Source organism: Xiphophorus hellerii, chromosome 11 (genome assembly GCF_003331165.1).
Source record: "Xiphophorus hellerii strain 12219 chromosome 11, Xiphophorus_hellerii-4.1, whole genome shotgun sequence".
Lineage (NCBI taxonomy): Eukaryota > Metazoa > Chordata > Actinopteri > Cyprinodontiformes > Poeciliidae > Xiphophorus > Xiphophorus hellerii.
This window is the reverse complement of record NC_045682.1, coordinates 7,184,839-7,210,853: the sequence shown is the minus strand read 5'-3', so window position 1 is coordinate 7,210,853 and position 26,015 is coordinate 7,184,839. Positions and strand designations below refer to the sequence as shown.

Here is a 26,015-nt window from a genome sequence, read left to right as displayed (position 1 = left end):
ATCGGTTCTGTTCCATAATAAACTACTGATCCTCCGGTTCTGTCAGCTGGTCCGGTTCCGTTGGGCCAGAAGGAGGTCCAGTAATGGGCTCAAACCAATAAAACCAGTTAAACTCATGAAGCCTCTCTCATAGAAACAACTACAGCTGCCGCACAAGGGACTAAAGTAAGTACACCCTCTTTCATCTGGGGTGTACTTACTTTAACGTCTTTCCTCTTTTATCTAGGTTAAAGTAAGTACATGCTGGATGGAACAGTGTGTATTTACTTTAACATAGACGAAAGAGGTCAAAGTAAGTACACCCTGTTCTATGTTAGTAAGTACACCAGGTGTACTTAGTCTAACCGTTAAAGTAAGTACACCTTTACACTAGTAATTATTGAATTGTGAATAAAACATTTCAATAGTTGAAGCTCCTTTACATTAGGGGTGTCCAAACTTTTTGCATCCTCGGCCAGAATCCCACAGCAGAAAATAATCATATTGACTTTCAAACTTAAAACGCAAAATAATGACAATGTAAAATAATGTTAATGTAAAATGATGATTTTTTTATGCTTAGCAATAAATTAAATATGCAATATTTTAATGAAACAAAGTGGCAACATTCTGTCTTAATTATAGGTCGACAGTTTTCTAACTGTTTACTATTCTCAGTAACAAAAAGGAAAACTTTCTTCAGCAAAAGTTTCTTTTACTAACCAAGTTTAGTAAAATAATGTCCTACTATGTTGGGGTTTTTTTTAAGTAAAAAGTTGCTGCATGTTTGCAACCCTACTTACTATGAAATTAAAATTAAATACAGCTAATAAAAAAAAAACATATTTTACATAAAATAATCAATTTTCTCACTGAAAATCTTGTGCTAAAAAATGATAAAAGTGTCCACTAGAGGGATAAATTAATACCATATTAAATTGTGGTGCCCTTTGGACACCCGGCTCTACATGTTTGGTCCTTGGTTACAGAGTTTGGTGCTGTTTAGTTCTTCAGGGTTTCACCGCCAACCAGACTCTTCTCTCTGATTGGTTCCTCCAGCAGCAAAGCCTCCTGGGCCGTGCGGTCCAGGTGTTTGGTTGACCTTTGGCCTTGTCAGCAGCAGCCGTCCATCACGGCGAGGTGTTGCGGTAACTTGGGTGGTTCTTGGCAGCGAGGCGGCCTTTTTCCACTCCTGCTGCTGCTGGCTTTTATTTCGGGCTGCAGCGCTCAATCTGAGGATCAAACAGCTTAGCAGAATCAGATTGAGGCGCCGCCAGCGGCAGCTAACGCTTCAGCATAAAATCCTGCTCTTCCATGAAGGAGTCCCCGCAGATTACGGCTCCTCGGCCAGCCGAGGGAAATCCTCACTGAGCATGCTCAGTATAGGACACTTTTTAAAAATTTTTTTAAAAATTATGTTGATGACAATGACAAATAAATCTTATCTAATCTATCTAAACCCAAAGATTCATGTAACATTTATCATTTATCTGCTCAAATAAACTAATACATGTAAAATTTTATTGAGACAAACAATATAGTTAGATTATTCTAGAAAGGAGTTTTGTAAATCATTTAAGATTAAAAACAAAATCAGTCAGGGATACAGTTTATTGATTTTAGCTTATGTGAGAGTGACTGATGGTGGTTTAAGGGGTGAAAAAATCAGGACAATAATTTATAAATGTGTTTTTACAGAATTTTTTTTAAACTACTTTTAAGATTTTATTTGTAAAATTTATCACCCTAAAAGATATTTAGCAAGGGGCCACACAAAATCAAAAATAACGTCAAGTTGGTTTAGAATTTCTTAGCTCAGAGTGGGTTAGTTTGTTTTAGCTTATTGGGTATTATTAGTAGGGTAACCCATCCAACCACAGAGTGACTTTTTATAATAATTTTTAACAGTTAAAACAAAACAAAAAAATTCAGTTTATATTTGTAAAAAGTTATTTTTTATTAATTACCCCAGAATAAGGCATTATGTGTTTTTTTTTTCTCACAGCTCTGAACATTGATAAAACTTTGATTTTGATTCTGTACACTCTAGAAATGAACATCAAAATTTCAAAGACACCAAAACAGCAAGAAACCATTACTAAAAAACCCACAAAATTCACACATTGTTCTTGAAAAATTATGAAATGCGGCGCCGCAGTGTGGAGAAGCTTGTATTCGTAAAAACTGCTTTTGGAGCTTCACTAAAGCTTCAGAAAGAGTTCCCTATCTGAGTTTCAAACGGTGGCTCAGAGTTTTCCGACATTTCTCTACCCAGCATCGGCGGCCATTTTCCCCAAAGTGTTTCTGCCGCAGGGTTTCCCGCTCTGCATTCCAGGGGCTCAACGTTACAGGTACCTCGCTCCGACGCGGCCAAACGTCCGATTCCTCATCGGGAAGAATTCTGTCGAAAAACCACGAAAATAGGTCAGAGAAAACTCTGGTTTCACTCCCGGGTTCTGGCTCAGAACCGGCCCAGTTTGGCTCGGTGTGGGTCATTTGGACCTTTGATGTCTGAATGCTTCTTTTAGCCACATCTTTTTCTGACTCAAACAACCAGTTAGCATGGCGATAGCATCCAATGACTGGAAGTGATTACTAATTAAAGATAACTTAAAAAAATAATTTACTATAAAATACTTAAGCTATATTCATACTGTAGGTGGTTGCGTCCTTATTTCAAAATAAAAGCATCATAATAACAAGATAAAGATAAAATTCTGGGCGGTTCTGACAAAGGAGCTGGATCTATTAGTGTAGATGAAACTATAAGTATTTATATGTAGTTCTGCTGGATCAGAACCAAAGTAGAACCGGACCAAGAGAGGAAGCAGAACCAGCTCCAATTTAAACGCTTGCTTCCGGTTATTCAAACTCCATCTGATTTCAGACTTTTTCCTGGTTCTGATCCAGCAGCTGGAGTATGAATACTTATGGTTTCTCCCTCAGTCTACAGACGGAACCGTTCAAACAATCAGAAATCAAACCTCTATCTTTTCTTCCTCCTTCCTTCTTCCATCATTCGATTCTTTTTGTTCTTCCTCTTTTTCCTCCTTTCCCTCATCCTTTTTCTCCTCCTCATCCTTTTTTTCCTCCTCTTCCTCCTTTTTCTTCTCCTCCTCATCCTTTTTCTCCTCCTCTTCCTCCTTTTTCTTCTCCTCTTCCTCCTTTTTCTCCTCCTCTTCCTTCTTTTTCTTCTCCTCTTCCTCCTTTTTCTCCTCCTCTTCCTTCTTTTTCTCCTCCTCTTCCTCCTTTTTCTCCTCCTCCTTTCCCCTCAGCTGTGATGAAGACGTCCCGTCCTCTTCCTCTGTCTCCCTCACACTGTTTCTCTTCGTCTCTTCTTCTTCATGGGTTTCCTTAATCTCTGGCGGTGATGCGGTTTCCTTTTTGAACACCTCCCTCTCCTCTTTCTCCCCTCCAAGTGCTTCCTGCCCCTCCTCCGTGGCGTCCCCCGTACTACCCCCAGTCCAGGACTCCGGGTGTGTCTCCACCCCTTCCTGTCCCAGTCCTGCGTCGTCCCCGCTGCTGGACTTCCTGTGATGGCGGGACGGAGGACGCCGCCTGATGGAGCCCCGTGGTCTGGCCTGGAGACGGACCAATCACAGGACAGGTCAGCAGTGACGTCATTAGTGACGTAACAGAGGTAATGAGTAGTTTCTTGCTCACCTTGTTGATGCTAGGCAGGATGTTTCCCTCTGTGGCCGAGGGCGGAGCCTCAAAGGATGTGGGGCTCTCTGTGGGGGCGGGGCTGGTGGGGGTTACCATGGAAACCGGGGGGACTGAGCCTGGGAAGGGCGGGGTGAAGCCAGCAGGAAGCGTCTTCAGTCCGGGGCTCTTCAACGGTGCGGCGGTGGGCGAGCCCATCGTCAGGTTGGCCTGAGCACACAGAAAGTGATGTCACTGTGACATCATAGTGACGTCATAGTGACGTCAGAGCGCCTGGACTCACCTGGAGCTTCTCGATCAGAGCTGAGTTCCTCTTGGCTTTGGGTGGAGATGAGACGCCTGATGGGAGCTGAGACAGACAGAACCGTTACCCCGAAATCAAAACAGTTCAAATAAAACATCAATTTCCTGTTTCCTGGTTCATACGCAGTTCAAATACAAACTTTAATTAAAAAACATGTTTTAACATGTTAAAAATGTCACCATGACAGTTTTTTACTATCTCCTCTGCATTTTCCCAGTGCTAGCTAGCATAGCCTGTTGTGAATACTAAGGCTAGTTAGCATAGCTACTTATGATGTCAGATAAACGGTTATCCTGTAACGGTCTGTTGTCTCTCTACCATTAGAACATTTAGCAGTGTGTACAAGAGGTTGATCGACAGCGCTAGGAAAAATAATATTCTTTATAAAAGTTGAATATTAATAACTTACTTTTTTGTTTTCAGTACAGAAAATTTTCATAGAATTTTTGTCTTGAGTGATTTTGCTGCTTTAGTTTTCTGTTTTTCATGTTTTTATGTATTTGCCGTACTTTTTGCTCATATTTATATGTAATCTTTTAGTCTTTTATTGTCTTTCAGATGCGGTTAGGGTTGGGGGACGAGGCTGGTGGTTGTTACCACCCCGCTGGGTTTTTTTTCTTATAATTTATAATTATTTAAATGATTTTTTTTCTTATAATTCTAAAAGTTTCAGAATTAAATCTTCTCAGGGTAATTCAGTCTTTGAAACGTTCTCGTTCCTAATCTTTTAAAATGTGGATAAAGCTGCATTAATCTCTGGCTGTGATTGGCTGACGGCGTCTCACCTGGTTCTGCTCTGGGTTCGGGTTCGGCAGCTGAAGGGTCCGAGGCGGCCGCCGCCTCAGAGGTTTATCCTGGCGAACAGCAACATGCCATTTAAACATTTATATTCTCCATATTTCCTCCTTTGTGTGCAGGTAACGCTCACCTGATTCCCCACGGTGCTGCTCGGGTCGGGAGCCTGACCTTTGAACCTTCCTGCCAGTTCGGCCACGGAGCGGCGGGTTGGAGCCTCATTCTGCAGGTAAAACACGGCAGGTCAACTTTCTGTCCATCCACCCATCCATCCATCCGTCCATCCATCCGAAATAACATTTAAATCATTTTATATAAAAATGATGAAAAACATTAAACTATAGATATGATAAAAAATTTAAGATTAAAAAGTTGTAAAAAGTTTTTGAATCTTTTTTCTCATCTTCTCTCCAGCTTTTTCAGGCCCCACAGCGCCCCCTGGTGGCCTCCACACTTCTCTGAGCCACTGTAGCAAACTAATTTGCTGCGTAGTTTTCATACTTAAATATTTTTGCTGTTTGTGTTTTACCCCAAGGTTCATTGTAATCTTAAAGTGTCATTTTAATTCAATAAGTGGAAAAACATAAAGATTGCAGAGCGAGAAAAGCTTCATCTGAACACCATTCTGAATCCTTCTGGAGAAAAACAGCAAAAGTCCAGAGGAAACGGTTCTGATTCTGGTTCTGACTCCATCTGGACATGACCCCACAGTGGGCGGGTGTTGCTGTCTGGCCCAGCTGTTGCCGTGGCGACGGTCGGTGTCGGGCTCAGCTGAAGGCTCCACATAGCTGACATTCATCAGATAATGAACTCGGCTTCACTCGTTGTTTCCTCAGAGGCAGGAAAGTGACGAAAGAGAGCGGCCGTTAGCCCACTTCCTGCTGCTGCTGCTGTTTGTTTGAAGGAGGTTCTGGTTGTCAGGGTCGGTGCTGGAGAGGAACAGACCGGTACAGCCCGGTTATGGACTTCTACTGCTCTATCATCTTATCTACAGCCGTTCATCAATAAACTGGAGGATTTTACTGTCTGAGCAACACAAATGCACACTGCATCTGATTCGGAGACACGCAAAATACAATAACTAACCAAATAACCAATAAATAAATAAAACCCATAAAACTCACAAATAATTTATTAAAAAGTAAATAACCATAAAACCACTATAAAGCCAGAAAACATTAAAGCTATTTATGCAACCAAAACATTAAATACTATCATAAAGCTGCTAACAACTAGAAGACTAATGGATCACTTGTAGAAAATACGGTTAATAAATAACAAAAAACTATTATGGCCATAAAATCAATAAACCCAGTTAATGTATATTTAAGACCAATAAATGAGACAACAAAATAAAGAAAACATTTAAACCGAGAAATACATTCACAAAGCTTTAAACAACCTTAAAACGAATAATAAACAGATTAGCTGAATATCGCCTACCTTAGCTTAGCATGCTATAGCTTATATCACATTAGCTTTTCTAGATTAGCCTATTTTACCTTATTTAGCTTGTTTTAGCTGAGAGTTATGTTAGCTGTTAGCTTTCCAAGCTGGATTTCCTTTTGAATATTTTAGATAAGCGCTACAAAGAAATACTCTGGAAATATGTGTGTTTTCTGCAATCGATCAGTGATGAACTGCAGATTCTTCATCGAGTCTCGAGCTTCTTTATGTTTTATTCTTTATGCCTCCGACTCGATGCTGAGCTTTGTCATCAATCAGTAATCTACTTCCTGTCAGCTCTAATAACTACCATGAGCGAACCGCTAACTGGTTGCTACTGAACTCTGAGGGATTTTAAAATAAAACCTTACAATCTGAGGATCATAAAAATGATATTTGACCTACCTACCATGTCATTAGTGATATGTATTGTGAAAAGGAATTAGTTTTAAAGGGTTCTGATTTGTGTGGCTGATGTCTTGATTAGGTCTCTTCTTGTAGAAGAGATTTTGTTTTTGTTTTTATCTCAATTGGACTTTCTGGTTAATTAAGCATTTAATACACGTTTCTGTTCAACTTTAGCAGTCTGAAAAACACAATTCAAAGCAACAGCTACAATCGTGTTGCTTCTACTTTACTCATTTAATTAAGCTAAACTTACCTTAGCATTTTAAACCTAGCTGCGTTTAGCTTAGCTTAGCTGGTTTTAGCTAAGTATGACCTACACCAGCAAAGGTTTTCTTAGCTTACCTTAACTTAGCATACACCTTAGCTTAGTCTAGCTCCGCTTAGTTTAGCTCAATTTAGCTAAACATAGCCTACCTTAGCGTGTTTGAACTTAAATCAGCTTTCTCTAGATTAGCCTATTTTAGCTTGTTGAAGCTGAGTATGGTCTCCCCTGATATTATCCTAGGTTATCTTAGCATACCTAAGCTTACCATACTGTAAGGCCACTTAAACTTAATTTAGCTTTATTTTGTATAGTCCTACGTATCTTAGTTTAGCTAAAGTAAGCTAAACTAAGATACGCTGTGCTAAAGTAGCTTATCTACTAAGATAAGGTAGATAAATTTTAAGGCATATCTTACCTTAGCCTGCTTAATAAATAACTGGCGTTGTTTATCTTAATTTAGCTTGCTTTATCTCACTTTAGTCTTATCAGTTTTATCCTAAATTACTTCATCTTATCTTTACTTGTCTTATCATAACCTGCTTGAATGTACAGTACATTAGAATATCTTAGCTAAGCTTATTTTGGCTTGCGTCTGCTATTTATGGCCTATTTAAACCAATAATATTTTTAGCTTATCTTATCTTGTTTTAGCTTTCCCACCTTTTGTTAAGAAAAATCTACCTTTAGTTAATTTAAGTTGTCTAAGTTATATTGAAGTTAGCTTGGCTTTTTATAAAACCAGTGAATCTGACACACATGCCCATCTGATCCCTTTTTATATCTGTTTTTCTCTTGATGAAGACTTTGTTGTAGTGTTCAGTTAGCCAGCTGCTAGCTTATATTCACAGTGCTTTGCTAGAGCAAATTGTAAGTCGGTATAATTCACTGTTTCTTATCGACTATTGGATCTTGTGTATGTTTTGCATGGATAATCTTCTGACTCTAAGCATCTCTATATACCGTAGATCTAGGTTTTTAGTTGGTGTTGATTGATTCAGACATGAAAGGCTGATAAACTAGTGTTGTGTTAACATGTAGCAGACATCTTAACAACGAACCAGTTTTAAACCAGATATTTAGCCTCTTTCCCACCATCTTGTCTGAAGGAACTGGTTTGTTTCCATTCCTTCGGTTGGATCAATGGAAACTTCCAAAGAGACGTTCGACAAACAGAAAAACAGATTTCATCTCCAACAGGTGATTCCCAAACAGCTTTCAGTAGAAATCATGAATCATCATGTCTCAGGTTCTGTTTCAGGACCTGACAGGTGGATTTGTTCCTCTGGTTCTGAAAAACTTCAGATATTTTCAGAAGAGAAACTTCAGTCTGGATCCAGACTGGTGAATTGAACAGAACAGCAGAGAGTCAGGAGTTTAACAGTAGAGAGCATCTAAGGAAATTATGAAAAAGGCAGCTTAAAAACATCTGATCAGAGGCATTTTGGTTGTTCCTCATTTAGTTTTCAGATCTCCTTTCTTCTCTCTGTGTCTCAATATTCCCACTAACTTGTCCAGAGCATCAGCATCAAACTTTAAGAAAACAATAACCTGATGCTCAGCCAACCGTAGAGAAACAACATGAGCCATTATCCTTTTTCATGAACAAACATCGACAGGGGGAAAAATGCACTACAGTCAGTTTAAGGTCTGAACTTTGACTAGGTCATTGCAGCACCTCCATCCTGTTCTGCCTGAGTCATTCTGCTGCTGTGTTTGAGATCCTGATGCTGTTCATGACCCAGACGGACTCACAGTGACTCCATGAAGGCATCATAGTCCAGTCCAGTCCAGGTTCGCCACCTTTCTTACGAAGTGGGAACAGAAAAAGTGGGCGTGGTTTATCAGATTTAACTCTCGTGTTTATGAAACGTTGACCTGCAGTAGCGTATCGTCTGCTGTTGTTTGAGCATCGTGTGGTTTAATTTTACATAGGAAGGTTATAATTCAACCTTTTAACATCTCTGACCTCTGTTCTCTCTAGAGGGTGCTGATAACGAAGCAGAAAGTCACCACTGAGCATGTGCATCAGCTAACATCTGGGCCCTGTTCACGTCTGAAACAGATGGTGGTGGAGGCAAAGAGAAGAGCTGATAAAAGTCTGTTTGGTCTGAACGGTTCGTGTTTCTGCTTGACACGTTGCAGGTTTGTGTTTGTCAACCAGATGGTTGATCAATGCAGAGCAACAGAGGACCGAGGACGAAGCCCTGAGGTACTCCAGAACTGACGAGCTGAAACTTCAGAGGAAAGCGACCAGACGCACGTTTGACCCGTTTTAAAGACGCATCAAGCAAATTTAGAAAATTATGAGAAGTTTTGTGATATTTCTGCCCAGATTTCCGTCTGCGCTGCCTGACTGAAGGTGATAAAAGTGTCACATAATCTGACGACACCGTAGAATCCACGGCTGTAATGTCGACGAAACCTGATGCACACTTTGGTTTCCTGTTAGCGCCCGCTCGCTCTTCACCACCCAGTCTACCCTGCAGGTCCTGAAAACGAACAGAGTCGTTTTGGGGACTCTGTTCGTCTGATTCATGAGACGCTGCTGGGATTTCTGGGCCATTTCCACGAACGCCCAGCAGAACACAGCAAACCCAGCAGCAACAGCAGCAGCAACAGAAAGTTTGAGAGCTTTACCTCCATCCTGCTGGTCGTCTCTCAGCCGCCTCAATATGTCGCGTATGTGTGAAAGACGGTGGGAGGGGCTGGGGTTAAATATAGAGTCAGAGTTACGTCTGGAGAGAGACCTCCGCTCTCTACTGGCAGAGAGAGAGAGAGAGGCAGATCATGTTCTGTCACATGGTGGCCATGTTTGTGTTGATAAACTCATTGATATCTGCTGCTGGACCGAGCTGATCTCAGCTCAGAACGAGAACAGCTGACCGAAAAAAAAGATCTTTTTCATGAAGCTTCTCACTTTTAGGCCGTTTCTGTTCCAGAGAAACCAGAAGGCTTTCAAAAAGGCAAAAAGATTTCAAAAGCACGGTAGAGGAGGAGTGGTGCAGCGGCTTACATTTGAATGAATACGTTCGCATGAAAATTCAGTTTTATATCACTAAAAATGATTATTTATGACAATAGAGGTGTGAGAAAGCTCTGTATTTGTGTTTGTGTGTGTACAGGAAAACAGTTTTAGGATCTAGTCTGTGATGAAAAAAAAAGTACCAATATTCACACAGACTGGATTTGACACCAATCAATTTTGTCTTGTTTCTTATTAACTTTATATTCTAATTCAGTCCTGGCGCCATGTTTAATTCCCAACCGGACGTCATGGTTGTTTTGAAACAATCTTATTGGCTAACAGGATGTAGCTTAGTGCTACACTGCCCCCTACAGGTTTGTCTGTTTAAAACAAACGTTTGGGCAGACAACAATCCTTTGTGCTCGATGTTATTCTTTAAAACGATGTGGTGGAGAGATTGGTTTATGAAGCTGCGGCTGCGTGTGAACAGGCCTTCAGGTTAGTGGTGGTGTCCCACAGGGAGCAGTTTTAGGCCCAGAAGCCTCTTAATGCACATCATCGATTTAAAACTTTAAAAATGATCAAATGTGTTTTATTTGCAGATGAAACAAATACATTTTGTTTTTGTTCAAACATGCAGGTTTGACCAGGTTTGGAGAGAATTATTCAGAAACTTTGAGGCCGGATATGGCCATCTGGTGCTAACATTCAGATGGCCATATCCGTTTCATTTTAGCGTCTGTGTGCTTGACATCTGCGGCTTGTTCCTGGTTTGGTTGTGGCCAGTCACAAACTGGAGGCGACTGAAATAGGAACTGGTTGTTCAAGTTAAAAAGTTAACAACTCTGAGGAAAACTAAAGTTATGAAAACTGAAACTGGCCATCTGGGTTGGTTCATGATTTAATGTAAATGATCAGGAAGTGATGTCATCAAAGGGGGGGGGTTGTCTCCACCTGCTCCTGTTTGCATGTCCGACTTTTGTTCTTTTAACTTTTACACTAAATTGATCAGTAGTTGTGTTTCAGTCGTCCGATCTCCTCTGATCTTTAACCTCCAGTGGCTCACTGGATGTTTTCTGTTTCAGACCATCCTCTGTTGACCTGAGACGGTTTTGAGTTCTGAACCACCTGGGCCTGTCTGGTACCAACAATCATCTCTCTGCTGTGATGCTCTGTGCGAACTGATAAAGAGGAAGCTGCTGCTGCTGCTCTGCAAGAGGAAGTCACTCCCTCTTCAGCTCTCGGTTCTCTCTTTTACTGTCATCATGGCCGTCTGAACCCAGCTGGAGGTTCTGTTGGGTCTCAGAGTGGAACCCTGAGGAAGGAGCATGGTTCTGCTCGCTCCACACATGAACTGCCTGGACCAATCAGACGTGGCGGTTTCGCGGCGCAGCAGGAAGACAGGAAGTGGTTGGAGGGGTGGAGTTAGCAGACAGGAAGAGACGATGTTGATGATGATGATAGAGGAAACCTTATAAGGTGAAAACTAGTTGCTCCCAGAAACAGGATGGAGGTGTTGCTCAACGGCAGCAGCTGACTGACAGAACCCGTCCAGAACCTCCAGAACATCTTCGTTCTACCAGGAGCCGAAAACATCTACAGAAACAGGCTGCAGATGAATCACCATGGTTACACGTAGAAACAGACTGGAGGTTGGATGAGTCGGTTTCTTCTGCCTGAAGTTATTTAGACTGAGAAACTGAGAGGGTGGATAGAGAGATGGAGCAATGGAGGAGTAATTTCTGCTCACTATAAACGTCATACTGTACTGAATCTGTACCTGTCAGTCACTGACTCAGTACTGTATGGACGGATGACATGAAGTTCCTCAGGTGGCCACTAGCGGCGCTGTCTCAGGATCAGGAGAATCTTTTGAGGTTAAATATCAAATCTGAAACATTTCTTTCTCAATAAAATGTTTTTCTTTTCATGGACGGGTTAAACTTTCACTTCTTCATTCTGTAACTCCAGAAAAGAATCCCTGTTTCCATCTTTGGCTCCAGAACCTGCTGGCTTAACTCCCAGTCCAGATACTGGTCTCTGCTGGTTTCTGCAGTGCTCAGTGTGTGGCTCAGTGCTGCCACCTGCTGGCAGCGGAAGCTCAGCCCTGAGGAGGAGGAGGAGAAGGTCTTCATCACCTTCTTTCACCATAATGTGTTCAATCTGTTTAAACTGGGATTAATGGCTCAGAGACGCGTTTAGTGAATAAAAGTTTAATCTATATCCATCATCTGGAGCAGCTGCATGTTTTCCAACTGAAACCAGAAAAAGTGCAAGAAACTGAATAAACATTTACAGAAAAAAAAAAAAAACAGGTTGGGAATCTAAACAATCTGCAGGGAATAAATAATTTCATTCTTTAAAATATGTTTCTACAAAGAAATGAGGAAAAAAATGAAAAATATTTCAATTCTGTTTTATTGTCTTAATTTTTCCAACAGCAGAAAAGGATTTTCACAGATAGAGTTTATGGTGGAGCTGCTGACTGAAGTGGAGCTCCTCGCTGGTGTTTGACTCCTCCTCTTCCCTGGGTGATGAAGACGATACTCCATCCTGACCCGGGAGCCTTCATCTTTGGCTCACAGCGTCCGGACTGTCCCTCCGTTTCCTGAAGATGGTGTAGAAAGCTTTCTTCCTGCGGCTAACAGACGCCTCCAGACCGTCTGCTCTGTCCTTCCTCAGGTTGGACGGCTGGACACCGGCTCCCTGTCCGATGCCAGATGAGCTGGACGAGGCGGACGAGGACAGAAAGGCGGCGCTGTCGTCCGCGGCCATGCAGAGGGAATGGGTGGAGCAGGCAGAGGTGAGGGCGGAGGAGGAGGGGCCTCTCAGTTCCACCAGGCTGGAGCTCTTCTCCAGGCATCCACCTCCTCTTCCTCCTCCTCTATGGGCAGAGCTTTGATCCTGCAGGAGGTGGGGCCTGGAGTCCAGAAGATGGGGCCTGGAGTGATGCAGAGCGCGTGATTCGCTGAGAGACAGAGCGAGGGCGGAGTCAGAGTCTGAGCGGCTCATGATGTCCCTGAGAGGAGGAGGAGGAGGAGATGATCAGAAATGAAGTCTTTATCACACCCCAGGTTCTCTGAAAAATGAGGGGTCAATCGGAGACCCTAGTGATCATTTGGAAACCCTAGAGGTCAATTGGAAATCTTAGGGGTCAATCGTAGACTCTAGTGATCATTTAGAAACCCTAGGGGTCAACTGGAGACTCAATCATGTTTATTTGGATAGCATATTTCAGCAACAACCCAATTCAAAGTGCTCTGCATCACAAAAATAAAAAGTCATAAAAACAACATACAGTCAACAATTGAGAAATGAGTGACAAATATTACATTTTGACCAATGCCATCATCAAAATCATCAATACACGTTTAATTTGTTGGTGAATGTCCCATTTATTATGGTTCAAAAGCAACTCTTGTGGTCATTCTGAGACCCTAGGGGTCAATCGGAGACCCTAGTGGTCCATGGGATTCCCCAGTGGTCAATGGGAGACTCCAGGGGTCATTTGGGTCAATGGGAGATTCTTGCGGTTCTTCAGAGAACCCGGGGGTCAACTAGAGACAGAAGGGGTCAATGGAATTCCCTAGCGATCAATGGGAGACACTGGGGGTCATTTGGAGACCCTTGGGATCCAGGGAAGACTCTTGCATTCATTCTATTAAGCCCTCTAATAACGAGCCAAATAAAGAGACATGAAGAGGAAGACAGACAGATCAGAACAGGAAGATCAGAACAGGAAGATAGAACAGAACAGGAAGAACCAGAAATGTTTTTGCTGAACAGTGAAAGAAAGCTGTGTTCACCAACTGCTCTGGTCTAGAAATCAAACGCACTCTTTGACAGAAGTTGTTCATCTTGGAACTGGTATCAACATAGTGCAGGAGATGTTACCATGAGAACCAGTCATTGGTGTGAACTGGTAACTCAGGGTGGACAACATTAATCAATCATTGAAGGATTTTAAATTTGTGTTCATGTTTTTCACTTTTACTCTGATAAGACGAGATCAAGATGATTTATGAACTTTACTAAACATGAGACTCAGGAAATAATTTTCAGATTAAAATGTAGTTTTTCTCTCACTTCATTCTACAAATGTATTATTTTTATCATTGACATTAACTGAAGGTTCAAAATGTAAGAAATCTGTAAACTTAGTTTTGTGTTATTTGTAAAATTTATGTCCGATCAATCAAAGTTTAGCTATGGAGGTTAAATTAGCAAAATCTTAAAATTTCTTGGTTTGACTCTGGTTTCACATTTTTGTGTCCCATTTTCATTACATTAGTGATAAAACAGAAGAAGAAGAAGAATACCCCAAGCTGCCGGAGCGACAGCGCTGCCTCTGGCTGGCCACAGCGCCCCCTGGAGTCTGGAGGTCTGGCACAGTATCCAGAGGGATAAAGTGAGAACATCGGGAGAGCAGAGCAGAAAAATGAGCGGAGCCTTCGGCACAGGAGGAAGACGAAGAGTTTGGCTGAGGAGGACAGGAAGTGAGGTCGATGGAAGGGTGGGACAGGGAGGAGGAGAGAGGCGGTGCAAGCACAGGAAGGAACTCTATCTGGCCAATAGAGAGGCTGCGATTCTGCCGAGGGCGTCCACTTGGAGGGCGGGACTCTGTGGACGAGCCACGCCCACCCTGAGATAAACCACGCCCCTCAACTAACCTCTGAGAGCCAAACGTCAAACCGGGGTCTCCTGCCCTCTGCCGCAGGGGCATCAGACTCTGAGCTGCAGGAAACAGGAAGAGAGTTACACTGAGTCTGTGCTTTTATTTATTTGGTTAAGGACTAATCAGAGATGGTTGTCAACCTGACTGTTTCCATGGTAACTGCGTGTCTGTGATGCCACTCAGAGGCCAAAGGTCGCTCACACGCCGGTCCATCTGCCAGGCTGCGTCTACAGACAGCCAATCAGGAGAGAGAAGCAGAGGTCAGCTGACTTATTGTTTAGCAGCAGGGGGCGCCGTTGCTAAGCCCAACTCAGACTGGGAGAAGAAGAAGAATCTGTCAGGCTTACACTGCAACGTCCCCGGAGACAGGATGTCCTCGTCCATGTCGTCCAGGTCATCTGACAGGAGCAGGTTCTGGGGGGTCGGAGGTCGCAGGCCCAGGAAGGATGGGTCAAGGTTCAGAGCGGCGGCCAGGGCTCCCAGACCCGGATTGTTGACCACACAGAACCCAGTCAGAGACTCAATCTGCTGCCAGCGGTGGAGCTTCTCCCGCAGAGCCGCCGTTACCTCAGCCAGGGCCTGTCTGTCCAAACCAAACCGCAACGACACGAGACGAAAGGTCTGTTAGCCGGACCTGAGCTACGGTACCAGCTACGGTACCAGCTGGCTGTGGGTCATGTGACTCACTTGGCTGAGAGGATCTTCTGGTCGACGTCGTCCAGTGAGGAGCTGTGAGCCACGTGGAACGTTCCAAACAGAGAACTCCTCTTCTTCTTGATCTTCTCCGCCTGCAACAGAAAGCAAGGCGTCTTCTGCAAACATGTTGGGTCGATGTCATCACCGACCCACAGTGGGTCTTCAGGTTTTGGGACTCTTTGGAAGTTAAACTGGACCAGAACAGAAACCCAACCAGAAGGATAAACCCAAAGGTTTCTGCCCGTCATATTGGTCTGGTCTTTGGCAAACAGACTCTGGACATTATTATAGAGTTCACAAATTCAAACTAAAAACTTTAATTCAGCAAAATAAGCATTTATCTCCAAACTAAATACTTATTTTGTTTGAAGCTAAATATCTTGCGCACTAAATATTTAGTTTCAAAGTAAATAAGCTTATTAAAATATCTAGATCACTGGCTAAATATCTAGTTTACAAAATAAATATTTACTTTGAAACTCAAAGTAAATATTTAACTTTTCCATACTAAATATATAGCTAATAAGCTAAGTAATTAGCTTGCTAATTAAATATTAGCAAGCCACACAGCAAGCCTCTGGCTGGCCACAGCGCCCCCTGGAGTCTGGAGGTCTGGCGCAGTATCCAGAGGGATAAAGTGAGAACATCGGGCTTACACTAGCAAGCTATATTTAATTAGCTTGCTAATTAAATATTAGCAAGCTAATTGACACGACAGTAGTGTCACTGTGTTAGGGCCCTCAGCCTGTGGTGTGTCATGTGTTGGGGCCCTCAGCCTGTGGTGGGTTAGGGCCCTCAGCCTGTGGTGGGTTAGGGCCCTCATCCTGTGGTGTGTTGGGGCCCTCAGCCTGTGGTGTGTTGGGGCCCTCAGCCTGTGGTGTGTTGGGGCCCTCAGCCTGTGGTGTGTTGGGGCCCTCAGCCTGTGGTGTGTCATGTGTTAGGGCCCTGTGGTGTGTGGTGTGTTAGGGCCCTCAGCCTGTGGTGTGTTGGGGCCCTCAGCCTGTGTTGTGTTGGGGCCCTCAGCCTGTGTTGGGGCCCTCAGCCTGTGTTGGGGCCCTCACCCCCTCCCTGGCCTGCAGCAGTTGCCTCTCTGCGTTCTGCTTCTTGTTGTTGTAATGCTGATCTTCCACTTCGTGCGTCAGCTGCAGCCACTTCTGCAGGGCCTCCGGCGGCGCCCAGCGCGCCCGCGACTCCAGCTCCGCCTTCCTCAGCGCCGTCCGGACCTGTGGGGGAGCGGGAGGCGGTGAGGGTCGGCTCCTCTGATTGGCCGGCGCCCGGTAGGGGGCGTTACCTGCTCCAGCTCCTGCTCGGCGTATTTCTGCCGGCTGCGCTCGTTCTCAGATCCCTCCCTCAGCTCACGGAGCCGCTGAGCTTCCCGCTTGGCCGAGTTGATCTCGCTCCGCAGCTCCTCCTCCACCTTCACCTTCTCCACCTGAACGCAGTGCTGCTGCTCCTGCGCCCGCCGCAGCCTGGCAGACACAGCAGGTCAGAGGAGCAGCAACCTACACTCCCCCTGCTGGCAGGAGCACACACTGCAACATTAAACACTTCCTGTTTCACTTCTCTGTCAGGCCATGTGGGGGCGCTGAGCGAAGGTTGAGCCAGAAGGTTTGGCCCTCTAAGCATACCTGTCCATTCTGCAGTTTTTTTCTGGGAAACTACCGTATTTTACCTCCCTCTCCCGCCGTGCTCCCATGTCAGTATCCGCCCCGCCCCCAATCTGACAAAAGCACCAGACGGCAACGTCTCCGTATTCTCAAGTCCGAAACTTGACAGGTTTGTCTCTAAGCCACACATTCAAAAGCAGAACTGGAGAAATCTCACTTTTGATTCGATGTTAGTTTTAATTTCTTTTCAAGACTGTGATGTCATCGTTACCATGGAGATTCTGGCCTACCTGCTGCCTTATAAAGCATGCTTGATTCAATCAGGAGCCTTTAATGACGCAGCTAAAGCACATGACATATTTCTGAATGTTCATTTTTATCATCTTAACTCGTCTGGCGTCCCTCAGGGTCCTGGTTCAGTCTCCCTGGTATTTCAGGTCGACCTGCTCCGTCTGTTTCTGTATTTTTAATAATCCGCTATGCTGATGACTCTCAGTTATGTTTCTCTTCTCAGCCGAATGAGCAGAGGCGCAGCTGGACTCTTTGGTCGTCGGCCATTTTGACTGACAGCATCAAAAAATATTCTGTCAGTAATTAAATGTTAATAATGACATTTAATGTTGATTCTCACTGTAATTATACCAGGAATCATGTGACCAAGGCTGCTGGTTGTTTCATGTATGAGTCTGAAACTGAAGGCCGTCTCTCCTCTTTGGTTTGACATCAGAGAACTCTGAGCTTTTCAACAACCAGATAAAGCTGGTAATACTCTGATGTTTGATGCTTCACTTTCTTTTGTTCAGCCCTGAGTGAAGTTCACCCACCTTCTGCAAATCCAACAAAACTGGTGTCTAATGTTTATGCAGAAAAACATTTAGTTTGTCTAATGGTGGTTGACCACCAGAGGTCAACCAGAGTCTGCTGGTTGACCTCTAAACCACCAGAGGTCGTTTAGAGAAAACAGAGAACTGTTATCCTGTTATCTGGTAACTTTTTTGTAAACATCTTTAAAATTATGGCAACACAAATGACATCAAATCAAACATTTGACACCAATTTTGTTAGATTTGAGTAAAAGTGTGGTGGCTGGTTGACCTTTGAACTTTTATTAATATCTTCGAAGCAAACGCAGCAAAACGTTTGACGCCAGATGTGTCTGATTTGGATAAGGTTTGGGGAACGTCACGCAGGTTTCTGAAGGATCGTTTCTTGATCCAAGCTGAAATTGATCAGATATTTATTTTTCTGTTTCTGAACAGCAGGAAACCAGTCTGTGCTCTGCCTGCAGGGGGAGCTGTGGCGCCGTCTGCAGAGGAAGTGGATGTGTGCGACTATTTCTGGAGATGATGGACAGAGACGAAGCAGCTGAACTATCCCAGAGAGGAAACAGACTGAAGCTGGCCGTCAGCTGACTGGGAGCTGCAGCAGAACCGCTGGGCTCAGCGCTGCGGGCTTCACTTCAGGACAATCAGCAGCTGTGCTGGGGCTGAAAATAACGGCGGTGCAGCAGGAGCAGCAGCTGCTGCTCAGACTGACAGCGCAGGGCCTTAATTCAAACATTATGAGAAACGTTAAAACATTTCCAAACAAACAGGAGTCAGTCATCTGAAAACGTTCAGGAGCAAAACCTTCCAGGATTTAGGAAAACTTTAGTTCACAAACCCAAACAGACCCAACTCCTCATGGTCCACCACCAGGGGGCACACTTTCAATAATATACTAATACAGGAGCTAATATTTCGTCTAGCGTTTTTCTAACTTTGAAAACATTTGGCTTCCCCTAGATGCGTTTTTCAGAAAAAAATCCTAAAGCATAATTTACTTTCATGTTCAGTTAAATAAAGTTTGACAGTTTAAAATACTGACATCATAAACTTAGCTTTCTAGTTGACTTCAACTCATTTTCCACTAGTTTAGCTAACTTTACCGTTATTACTTAGCTTAGCTTGCTCAACTTGGTTTATTTAACTCATTCTAATGTATCCTGGTTTTTCATGTTTTATCTTAAATCATCACAACTTATTTTATCTTCATTTATTCTTTCTAGCTTAGCTTATTGTAGTTTTGTCCACCTTAGCTTCTCTTCCTCTGTTTTGTTCCTGTTCGTGTTTTCAGGTTAACCAGCTGCCATGTCATAATTTATGCTGGCGTCTGGGTCAACACAAACTCATAAAGATCACCAGGAGACATATTTTGTTCCTTATTTTGAAAGGAAAATGTGCTCAGGTGCTAAACTGGAAGTCAAGAGGAAAACTTTCAGAAGGATTTAATTTCCCACACTGTTATCCATCTGTTGCTAGGCTGCGCCTCAACGTCTGCCGAACTGATCTGGAACATCTTCGTCTCTAACTCCTCTTTTTCCTCACACCTTTCAGAACCGTTTCCTGCAGAAAAGAGGAACTAAGGGCTGCAGCTCGCTAAAACCCAGAGGAAATCAGCATGTTGCAACACGCTTCAGTCTGCTGTACAGTAGCCTCTCCGACAGGTGTGTGTGTGTCTGTGTGTGTGAGCTGCAGGCTGACTTGCTGGCTATTCTTTGCCCATATAAGGATTTCAAACAAAGCTCCAGCAGACGCTGTTCTTACACGTTACGGGACTATTTTGCTGGCTGCAGCTTCGTCATCATCTAAATTACAATTAATTATGAAATAAATCAGATCTCATGGTTTCAGAAACACAAACAGAGGCCAGCGGACATATTTCAATGGTAACAGTGGAAGGTCGCAGCGTTGTGATACACAGAGGTATTTTTAGCTGCAGCAGGGAGTATTTTCATCTAATTCTTTGTGTAGCTGTCAGCTAAAAATAACCTGGAGTCCTTGTCGGCTTCAGGAGCAGAAAGGCTCTGAACTGTAGCTAATGCACCAACACCAAAGCTAACATTTCAGTTGGCTTGTCAGGGTTTTTGCTAGCTTTTATCATCGGACAAAAATAATGTCTGGTTTGTTTTTGTAAATAAGCCTAGCTTACTTACAACCCGTACAGGAAGGAGTGCAGTAACAAGCTTGATCCTGTAGAGGGAGATGTGCTATTATGTTGTGTCATTGACACCTGCAACAGGTTGAATTTAGCGCTTTAGCATTAGCTTCCACTAACTACAGTGAGGGTGTAGAATTTAGCATTTGCAGAGCTATTGTTTATGATTAGCGCTCCAGGATTAGCGCAGCTAGCTTTTAGCTAGCAGTTGCCACCTCTGGTTCCGACCTCATCTCTGTCTGACTTCAGCAGCAGAAAACCCTTAGTCCTGGTTTCCATCACACCGCCACTGGTTTTATCAAGGTTTAATTCTTCAGGAGTTCCTCAAGGCTTAATGTTTGGACTCCTTATGTTCATGATAAAAGCTACTTCTTTAGTTCATCAACTGAAACTACAGTCATCTGGTGGGAAGAACCACAGCTAATCTCAGATGTAAACAAAGAGTTAATAATAATTCTCCCTTGCATCCAGAACACCTTAGAGGTTCTGGATTGGGTTGAAGTTCCCGCGGTTTGTGCGGTTGGTATGGACTCACTTTGTTTGCAGGTCCAGCAGACTTTCCTCGGCCCTCTGCAGGCCCTCCAGGTCCTTGATCAGCTTCCCCAGGTCGTCTCTGGACTTCCTGGTCTGGATGTAGGCAAACCAGCAGCCGCCCAGAGCCATCAGCACCGAGAGGCCCAGAACCAGGTCCTTCCACTGGTTCTGCCGGCCTGCTCACACACACACACACACACACACACACACCCACACCCACGCCCACACGCACACACACACACACACACACACACCCACACACACACATAGAAACAACGGTTTATAGGAGACGGGGATCAGATTCTCCTAAAAGTGTTTTCAGAAGAATCACTGAGCTCTAAGCCTGCTTGGTTTGAGCACCAAGAGCAGCTAAAGAGTTTAGTTTGGAATAATCTGATGGATTTCAGAGATTATCTTGATTTTATCTCAGAAAGCTGAACTGAGTCGGATGAAGAACGTCAGTTCAGATCACTGGACAAATGTTTCACTGCTTAGGATGGATGGATGATGGTTGGATGGACGGTTGGATTATTTAACTATTTCAAATCCATTTCAAAATAAAAGCCCCACAGACATGTGCCGTCACATTCAGAAGGGATTTTATTTTGAAATGTAGCAGGAAGTGGTAAATACATTCTAAATGCATCACTTCCTGTAACAGGAGTTTAACAGACTGAAACCAGAGCAGTTAGAACTGGACCTGCTGGCGGTCCAAACAGAACCACGTCCAGGGCCTTGAGCTGCAGCTTCTGGGCGTGGCTCCGATCCAGAACCTTCAGCAGCGACACGGTCAGAGTCACGTTCTTCACCGCCAGCCTGCGGGAGGACACAGGGAGGTCACACTGGGTCCGGTTCTGACCCAACCAGCCACCAGGTGAGCGCTTACCTGGGCAGCGCCTTCCCGTCCAACTGCTGCATGCGGAAGCCGGCGGCGTACTGAGGGAGCTCCACGCTGAGGGACAGCCACTCCTCCACCTGCAGCGCTGTCCAGTTATACACTGGACACAGAACACCAGGGACCGGACCGGGTCGTCAGAACACACTGGACCAGGGCCAGGCCCGGCGCAGCAGCCTCTAATCATACTGACTTCATTATTAACTCAGAGAAGCAACAGGTTCTGGTTCTGAACCCAGAAGTTTCTGGTTCTGGTTCTGAACCCAGAAGTTTCTGGTTCTGGTTCTGACCTTCAGACTCCTTCCAGGCTCTCCACATGTCCTCCAGGCTGATGTGCGGGTCGGCCCGGTGGAAGCTGCGGTGCTTGGCTTTCGGGTTGCGATCCTGTAGGTCCTCCCTGAGGAACTGAGCAGAACTTTTTCAGCCCAGGTCCAGAGGACGGGTCCAGAGGACGGGTCGGGTTCCGTCTCACCTCGTCTGTCTCCATGGCGTCCACGGTGCCGTCTGCATCGTCGTCCATCAGCTTGTGGATGCTGCGGATCGCCTCGAAGCTCAGGAAGGAGTTCTGATCGCCGCAGAGAGGCGGGTCCACAACGCACAGACCTACAGAACCATCAGAACCAAACAGAACAGTCAGAATCAGACTAATGTATGTATGGAAAGCCAAAAAGGACAAAATTCCATAAATGTCTCGTTAAATAATGCACAGTAATATACTTTTAATCATTTTCATAACAAATTCATTTATATAATCATATTGTGATTTAACTCTTTATTTACGATTTATTGCTAGAGACTTGGAGGGAATGTTCAGGGACGGAACCAGAACCGCAGCGCCGGAACAGGAGAATATATCTGTCCATCTTCACATCCTCCACTTCCTGAGTGGGCGGAGCCAGCGTTGCACCCTGCACACAGTTGTTGCCACTTCACTTCCTGTGACATCATCTGTGTGTCATCTCCAGGAAGCTGTGGTTAGCTGCCGGCGGCTAGCTCCCACGCTAACAGTTGCTGCAGGCTCCACCAGCAGCAGGGCGGAGGAGGGCGATGCTGCGGGCTGTCGGACCCGGCCGAGTCAGAACCAACAACATCCTGGACGATCCCGGTCGCCTTCAGCAAACATTAACTCAGTCTCAGGTTTCTGTGCTGTTGAGTCTTCCTGGTTGAACAATGAAGACCAGAACCAGGAACCGGAACCTGATGAACCAGAACCAGAATCTCTGGTATAAGCCGTGCGGCCAACAAACGGTTGGTTCTGCTGGATGTTAAACTGGATTAACATCCAGCAAGATGTAGAAAGTAGAAGAATCGTCTAAAGAAACACGCTGAGTAAACGAGACAGAGGAGACTCATTAAACCGGACCCGGTTCTGCTAACCCAGCAGCTGCTCAATAACACAAGAACCCAGAATGATACCGCTTTGATGTCTTTCAGTCTGGTTTCCATGGTTGCCGCTGTACTGAGACTGGCCTATTCAAAGTGTTCAATTACATCCACATAAACACAGATTGTGGGAGAACCACAGTGCTGGTTCTGGTTCTGCTGGACCTCAATGTTGATCCTATTACTGACCGGACTGGAGAGTTGGGTCCAGAACTCAACTGGTTCCAGTCCAACATAGAGAACTGGGATTTCTTTGTAGGAAACTTTTCATCAAAGAGGTCAGAGGTTACAAGTGGTTTACCTCAAGGTTCAATCCTAGGACCCCTCAATACCTTTATGCTCCCACTGGCTCAGGTTGACTAGCAATCAGCTCAACATTATGATGTCACCAGGTGACCTTTGACCCCATCCAATCACTGAACAGATGCTTAGAACAGATAAATGTGAGGATGTGCCAAAACTCTCCATCTGAACAGACACAAAACTGAAGTTATTATCGTTGGACCTAAAGAGGAACAATCTAGACTTATAGATCTAGAGCTACATACACACAGCTTCAGTTCTTCCAGCTGGAAACTAGAGATCAGGATGACCTCTGACCTGAACCTCCAAAGCCACGTAAAGACAGTTCCAAAATCAGCCTTCCATCACCTGAAGAACATTTAGAAAACACAGGATTTCCCCCCAGTGTATTATAAGCCTGGCGGGCCACCAGGCATCATCTTTTGAAATCTGCGTGGTACTGTTTGAGCATGCGCGTTTACCACTGGGTGGCCAGTTGCACTGAAGTCTGAGTATTATTGCCCACTGTGGGTTGCTCTGTCCAGTTAACATTGTCTGGATCTTCTGCCACAATAAATAAAAAGGTTTGGACCTCAAGGTTTGACCATACAGTTATGGATTTGCCATCTAGCCAAGTACTATGGTCTAGTCTCCAACTGAAAATGGTGGCTGAGATGTTGTTGGTCTAAAGTGCCAGTTGGACAATCATCGGATGCCGACTGCTGCCAATCAAATGGGCCTAAGTTAGTATCGGTTCATATCAGTTAGCATCATTTGTTACCAGTTGATGACGGTTGACTTAAGCAAAGCAGAGAAAAGAAACCAACAAGGTGTAGAACGCTGGGCTGGTGGATGATGGTTAGTATCGGATGGTATCGGTTGATAATGATTGGTACTGGTTGGTATTAAATGCTGTGGTGGTTGATAATGGTTGATTTTTATTGTTTGTTGGTTGTTATTGGAATGTTGGTCCTGATTGGATGAGGTCGACTTTATGGATTAATTTTTATTTAATTTAAATGATAGACTGATGTTGATGGGCTTGTGGTTGGTTCTGGTTGGGTTTATTTTGGGCTCATTAGGAATCATGTGGCTGCTACGTTGTTGATGTTTGTGATGATGATGATGTAATATGTCCAGATCTTCGTCTTGTCTGTCAAGATGTCTCTAACTCATTCCAACATGGCGTCATGATAGCTACGGATAAGATTCTGGGATGTTCTTACCTGAAGCTGCGTCGCCATTGGAAACCACCTGCAGGGGATGATGGTCCTGGTGGGCGTGGCCACTTCTGTCCAATGCGCTGTCATCCCCGACACACACGCTCAGCATACACACACACACCAACCACACACACTCCATACCTGAGGAGAGAGAGGGAGCGCTGTTAGACCTTTCAGAATAAGAGCGTTTCATAAGAGCGGGTTGGACTGATGGACTGTGTCTGGACCTGGGCAGTAGGAGGCCCAACTGGGACAGAATGAGACAAACTGGGACAGGATGAGACAGACTGGACAGAATGAAACAAAGGGGGACAGAATGAGACAGACTCAGACATAATGTGACAAACTGGGACATGATGAGACAGACTGGGACATAATGAGACAGACTGGGACAAACTGGGACCTGGACATGTCCTGGAGACAGGTAGTGAAGTCAAAGCTTCTGAAAGGAACCTAAAGAACCGGAGCGTCAACATCCATCCATCCATTTTCTAACACTCTTGTCCCTAGTGGGGTCGGGAGGTGCTGGTGTCCATCTCCAGCTAACGTTCCGGGCGAGAGGCGGGGTTCAACCTGGACAGGTCGCCAGTCTGTCGCAGGAGCGTCAACAAACTGAAACCAAACTTCCTGGATGCTCCTGAGGCGTTCAGGGACCAGAACCAGAGCCAGAACTTTAAAGCCCGACAGCAACAGAACCAGAACCGGTCATCTGCAGCCTCTGTCTCCTACTCAATAAAGTTTCTCTGGGGTCAGAGGTCACACAGCTGTTCACTTTCCCACCAACATCATCATTATCATCATCACCTTCATGACAATGAAGGTCGGTTCGGCTGCACCCACCTCTGCTGAGCCGCTCCTTTAATCCATGGGTCCAGTGCGGTCGGTTTGGTTCGGCAGCGGCTGATCGACCCGCAGCAGCGACTCAACAAACTGCAGCTGGAAGAAAAAAACCCGCAGAAGATCCGCCCGCGGTGCCTTCAGGGACCAGGGAAAAGCTCCGAACTCCGAGCGGCAAAGGAACCGGCTATGGAGTTCCTTGTTCCTGACTGGACCGATTCAACAGTGAACCGAAATTATCATCATCATCATTAAACCGTACAGGTTTGGTAAATTATCCAAAATACTGCAATAAGACTCTAATCAGAGTCCAAATCTTCTGAACATAAAAATGTGACGTTCATCCAGATTCTGCTCCAGTGAGTCAGAACTCTGCAGAACCGCCGGTCCAGTTTTATTTACTATAACGTTCAGTAAATATTTATTTAATTAAAACATATTTAAACTCCAGAAATGCTGCAGAAAAGCTGCTCCTCGTGCTCTCTTTCTGTTTCTCCCATTTCCCACGGCATTGAAAGGCAGCATTTAACTCTCAGAAAACGGAATTATGGCGCCATCGTGTGGCCTTTCAGAGGCGGTGCAAGCATCAAGTTAAAAGGTTTGGCTTTAAAATATCGAAATGAAACCTTTTTCCGCTCCGTGAATCTTTAAAGATTAAAGAATCTTTAAAAATTAAATATCAGAAAAAACATTGAAGAAAGGAGGAACTATAACATTTTCCTTTTTATTTCAGCTGTTATAAGCTAAACTAACCGTAAGAACATCGAGAGGAAGATGAAGGCAGAAAACAACAAACACAAAGAAATAAAATTTGTAAAAAGATTATTAAGAAAAATATAAAGACAGTTAAAACTTAAACTTCACATAAACACAAAAAATATCAAGAAACATAAACAAACAATAACCAAGAACAACAATAAACATAATCAATTCATAAACATAAAGGTGTTTATGAAACGCAAAACCAGCAAATTAAACCAGATGAACCTCATCAACCAGAACTAGACCACAGAAACAGGAAACCTCCGTTTGGTTCTGGTAAAACCCGAAACCGGTCCAGTTCAACGTTAGCCTCTAAAAAT

At 44.3% G+C, this 26,015-nt stretch overlaps 2 protein-coding genes and 1 long non-coding RNA gene across 4 annotated transcripts; 1 reads left to right on the top strand and 2 right to left on the bottom strand.

The window, feature by feature from the left end:
• The first annotated feature begins 4 nt into the window (after positions 1 to 4).
• Positions 5 to 12,137, top strand: LOC116728252 (uncharacterized). Its single transcript, XR_004340969.1, has 4 exons — positions 5 to 165; positions 3,399 to 3,586; positions 4,864 to 4,970; positions 10,911 to 12,137. It is a non-coding gene; the product is annotated as an uncharacterized LOC116728252 (long non-coding RNA).
• Positions 1,572 to 9,721, bottom strand: dub (duboraya). Its single transcript, XM_032576184.1, has 7 exons — positions 9,498 to 9,721; positions 4,875 to 4,964; positions 4,732 to 4,800; positions 3,926 to 3,991; positions 3,643 to 3,852; positions 2,964 to 3,560; positions 1,572 to 2,380 (listed from the first exon to the last, which is right to left on the bottom strand). The coding sequence occupies exons 1-7, from the start codon at positions 9,501 to 9,503 to the stop codon at positions 2,366 to 2,368; spliced, it is 1,053 nt and encodes a 350-aa protein (XP_032432075.1). The 5' UTR covers positions 9,504 to 9,721; the 3' UTR covers positions 1,572 to 2,365.
• Positions 12,138 to 12,225: 88 nt separating the features above from the next.
• On the bottom strand, positions 12,226 to 25,085 carry stim1b (stromal interaction molecule 1b). Of its 2 annotated transcripts, none has more exons than XM_032576175.1 (14): positions 24,937 to 25,085; positions 24,100 to 24,237; positions 21,681 to 21,811; positions 21,499 to 21,613; positions 21,200 to 21,311; positions 21,014 to 21,129; positions 20,315 to 20,489; positions 16,488 to 16,665; positions 16,258 to 16,419; positions 15,188 to 15,288; positions 14,848 to 15,083; positions 14,641 to 14,727; positions 14,496 to 14,559; positions 12,226 to 12,844 (listed from the first exon to the last, which is right to left on the bottom strand). In XM_032576175.1, exons 2-14 carry the CDS (start codon positions 24,233 to 24,235, stop codon positions 12,394 to 12,396), a joined length of 2,064 nt encoding a protein of 687 aa, XP_032432066.1. In that variant the 5' UTR covers positions 24,236 to 24,237; positions 24,937 to 25,085; the 3' UTR covers positions 12,226 to 12,393. The 2 variants fall into 2 exon arrangements, with proteins under 2 accessions (XP_032432066.1, XP_032432067.1); XM_032576176.1 differs by having other exon boundaries at positions 24,901 to 25,008.
• Positions 25,086 to 26,015: the final 930 nt, after the last annotated feature.

Excerpts from the sequence above, each read along its gene's own strand:
- dub (XM_032576184.1), bottom strand. Across the intron at positions 3,992-4,731 it reads CGAACCCAGAGCAGAACCAG|CTCCCATCAGGCGTCTCATC; the intron begins GTGAGACGCCGT and ends TGTCTGTCTCAG. Across the intron at positions 3,561-3,642 it reads TCCTGCCTAGCATCAACAAG|GCCAGACCACGGGGCTCCAT; the intron begins GTGAGCAAGAAA and ends GTCCGTCTCCAG.
- stim1b (XM_032576175.1), bottom strand. The coding sequence starts at position 24,235 with ATGGAGTGTGTGTGGTTGGTGTGTGTGTGTATGCTGAGCGTGTGTGTC. Across the intron at positions 20,490-21,013 it reads TCTGTTTGGACCGCCAGCAG|GCCGGCAGAACCAGTGGAAG; the intron begins GTCCAGTTCTAA and ends GTGTGTGAGCAG. Across the intron at positions 15,084-15,187 it reads CAGAAGATCCTCTCAGCCAA|ACAGGCCCTGGCTGAGGTAA; the intron begins GTGAGTCACATG and ends TGGTTTGGACAG.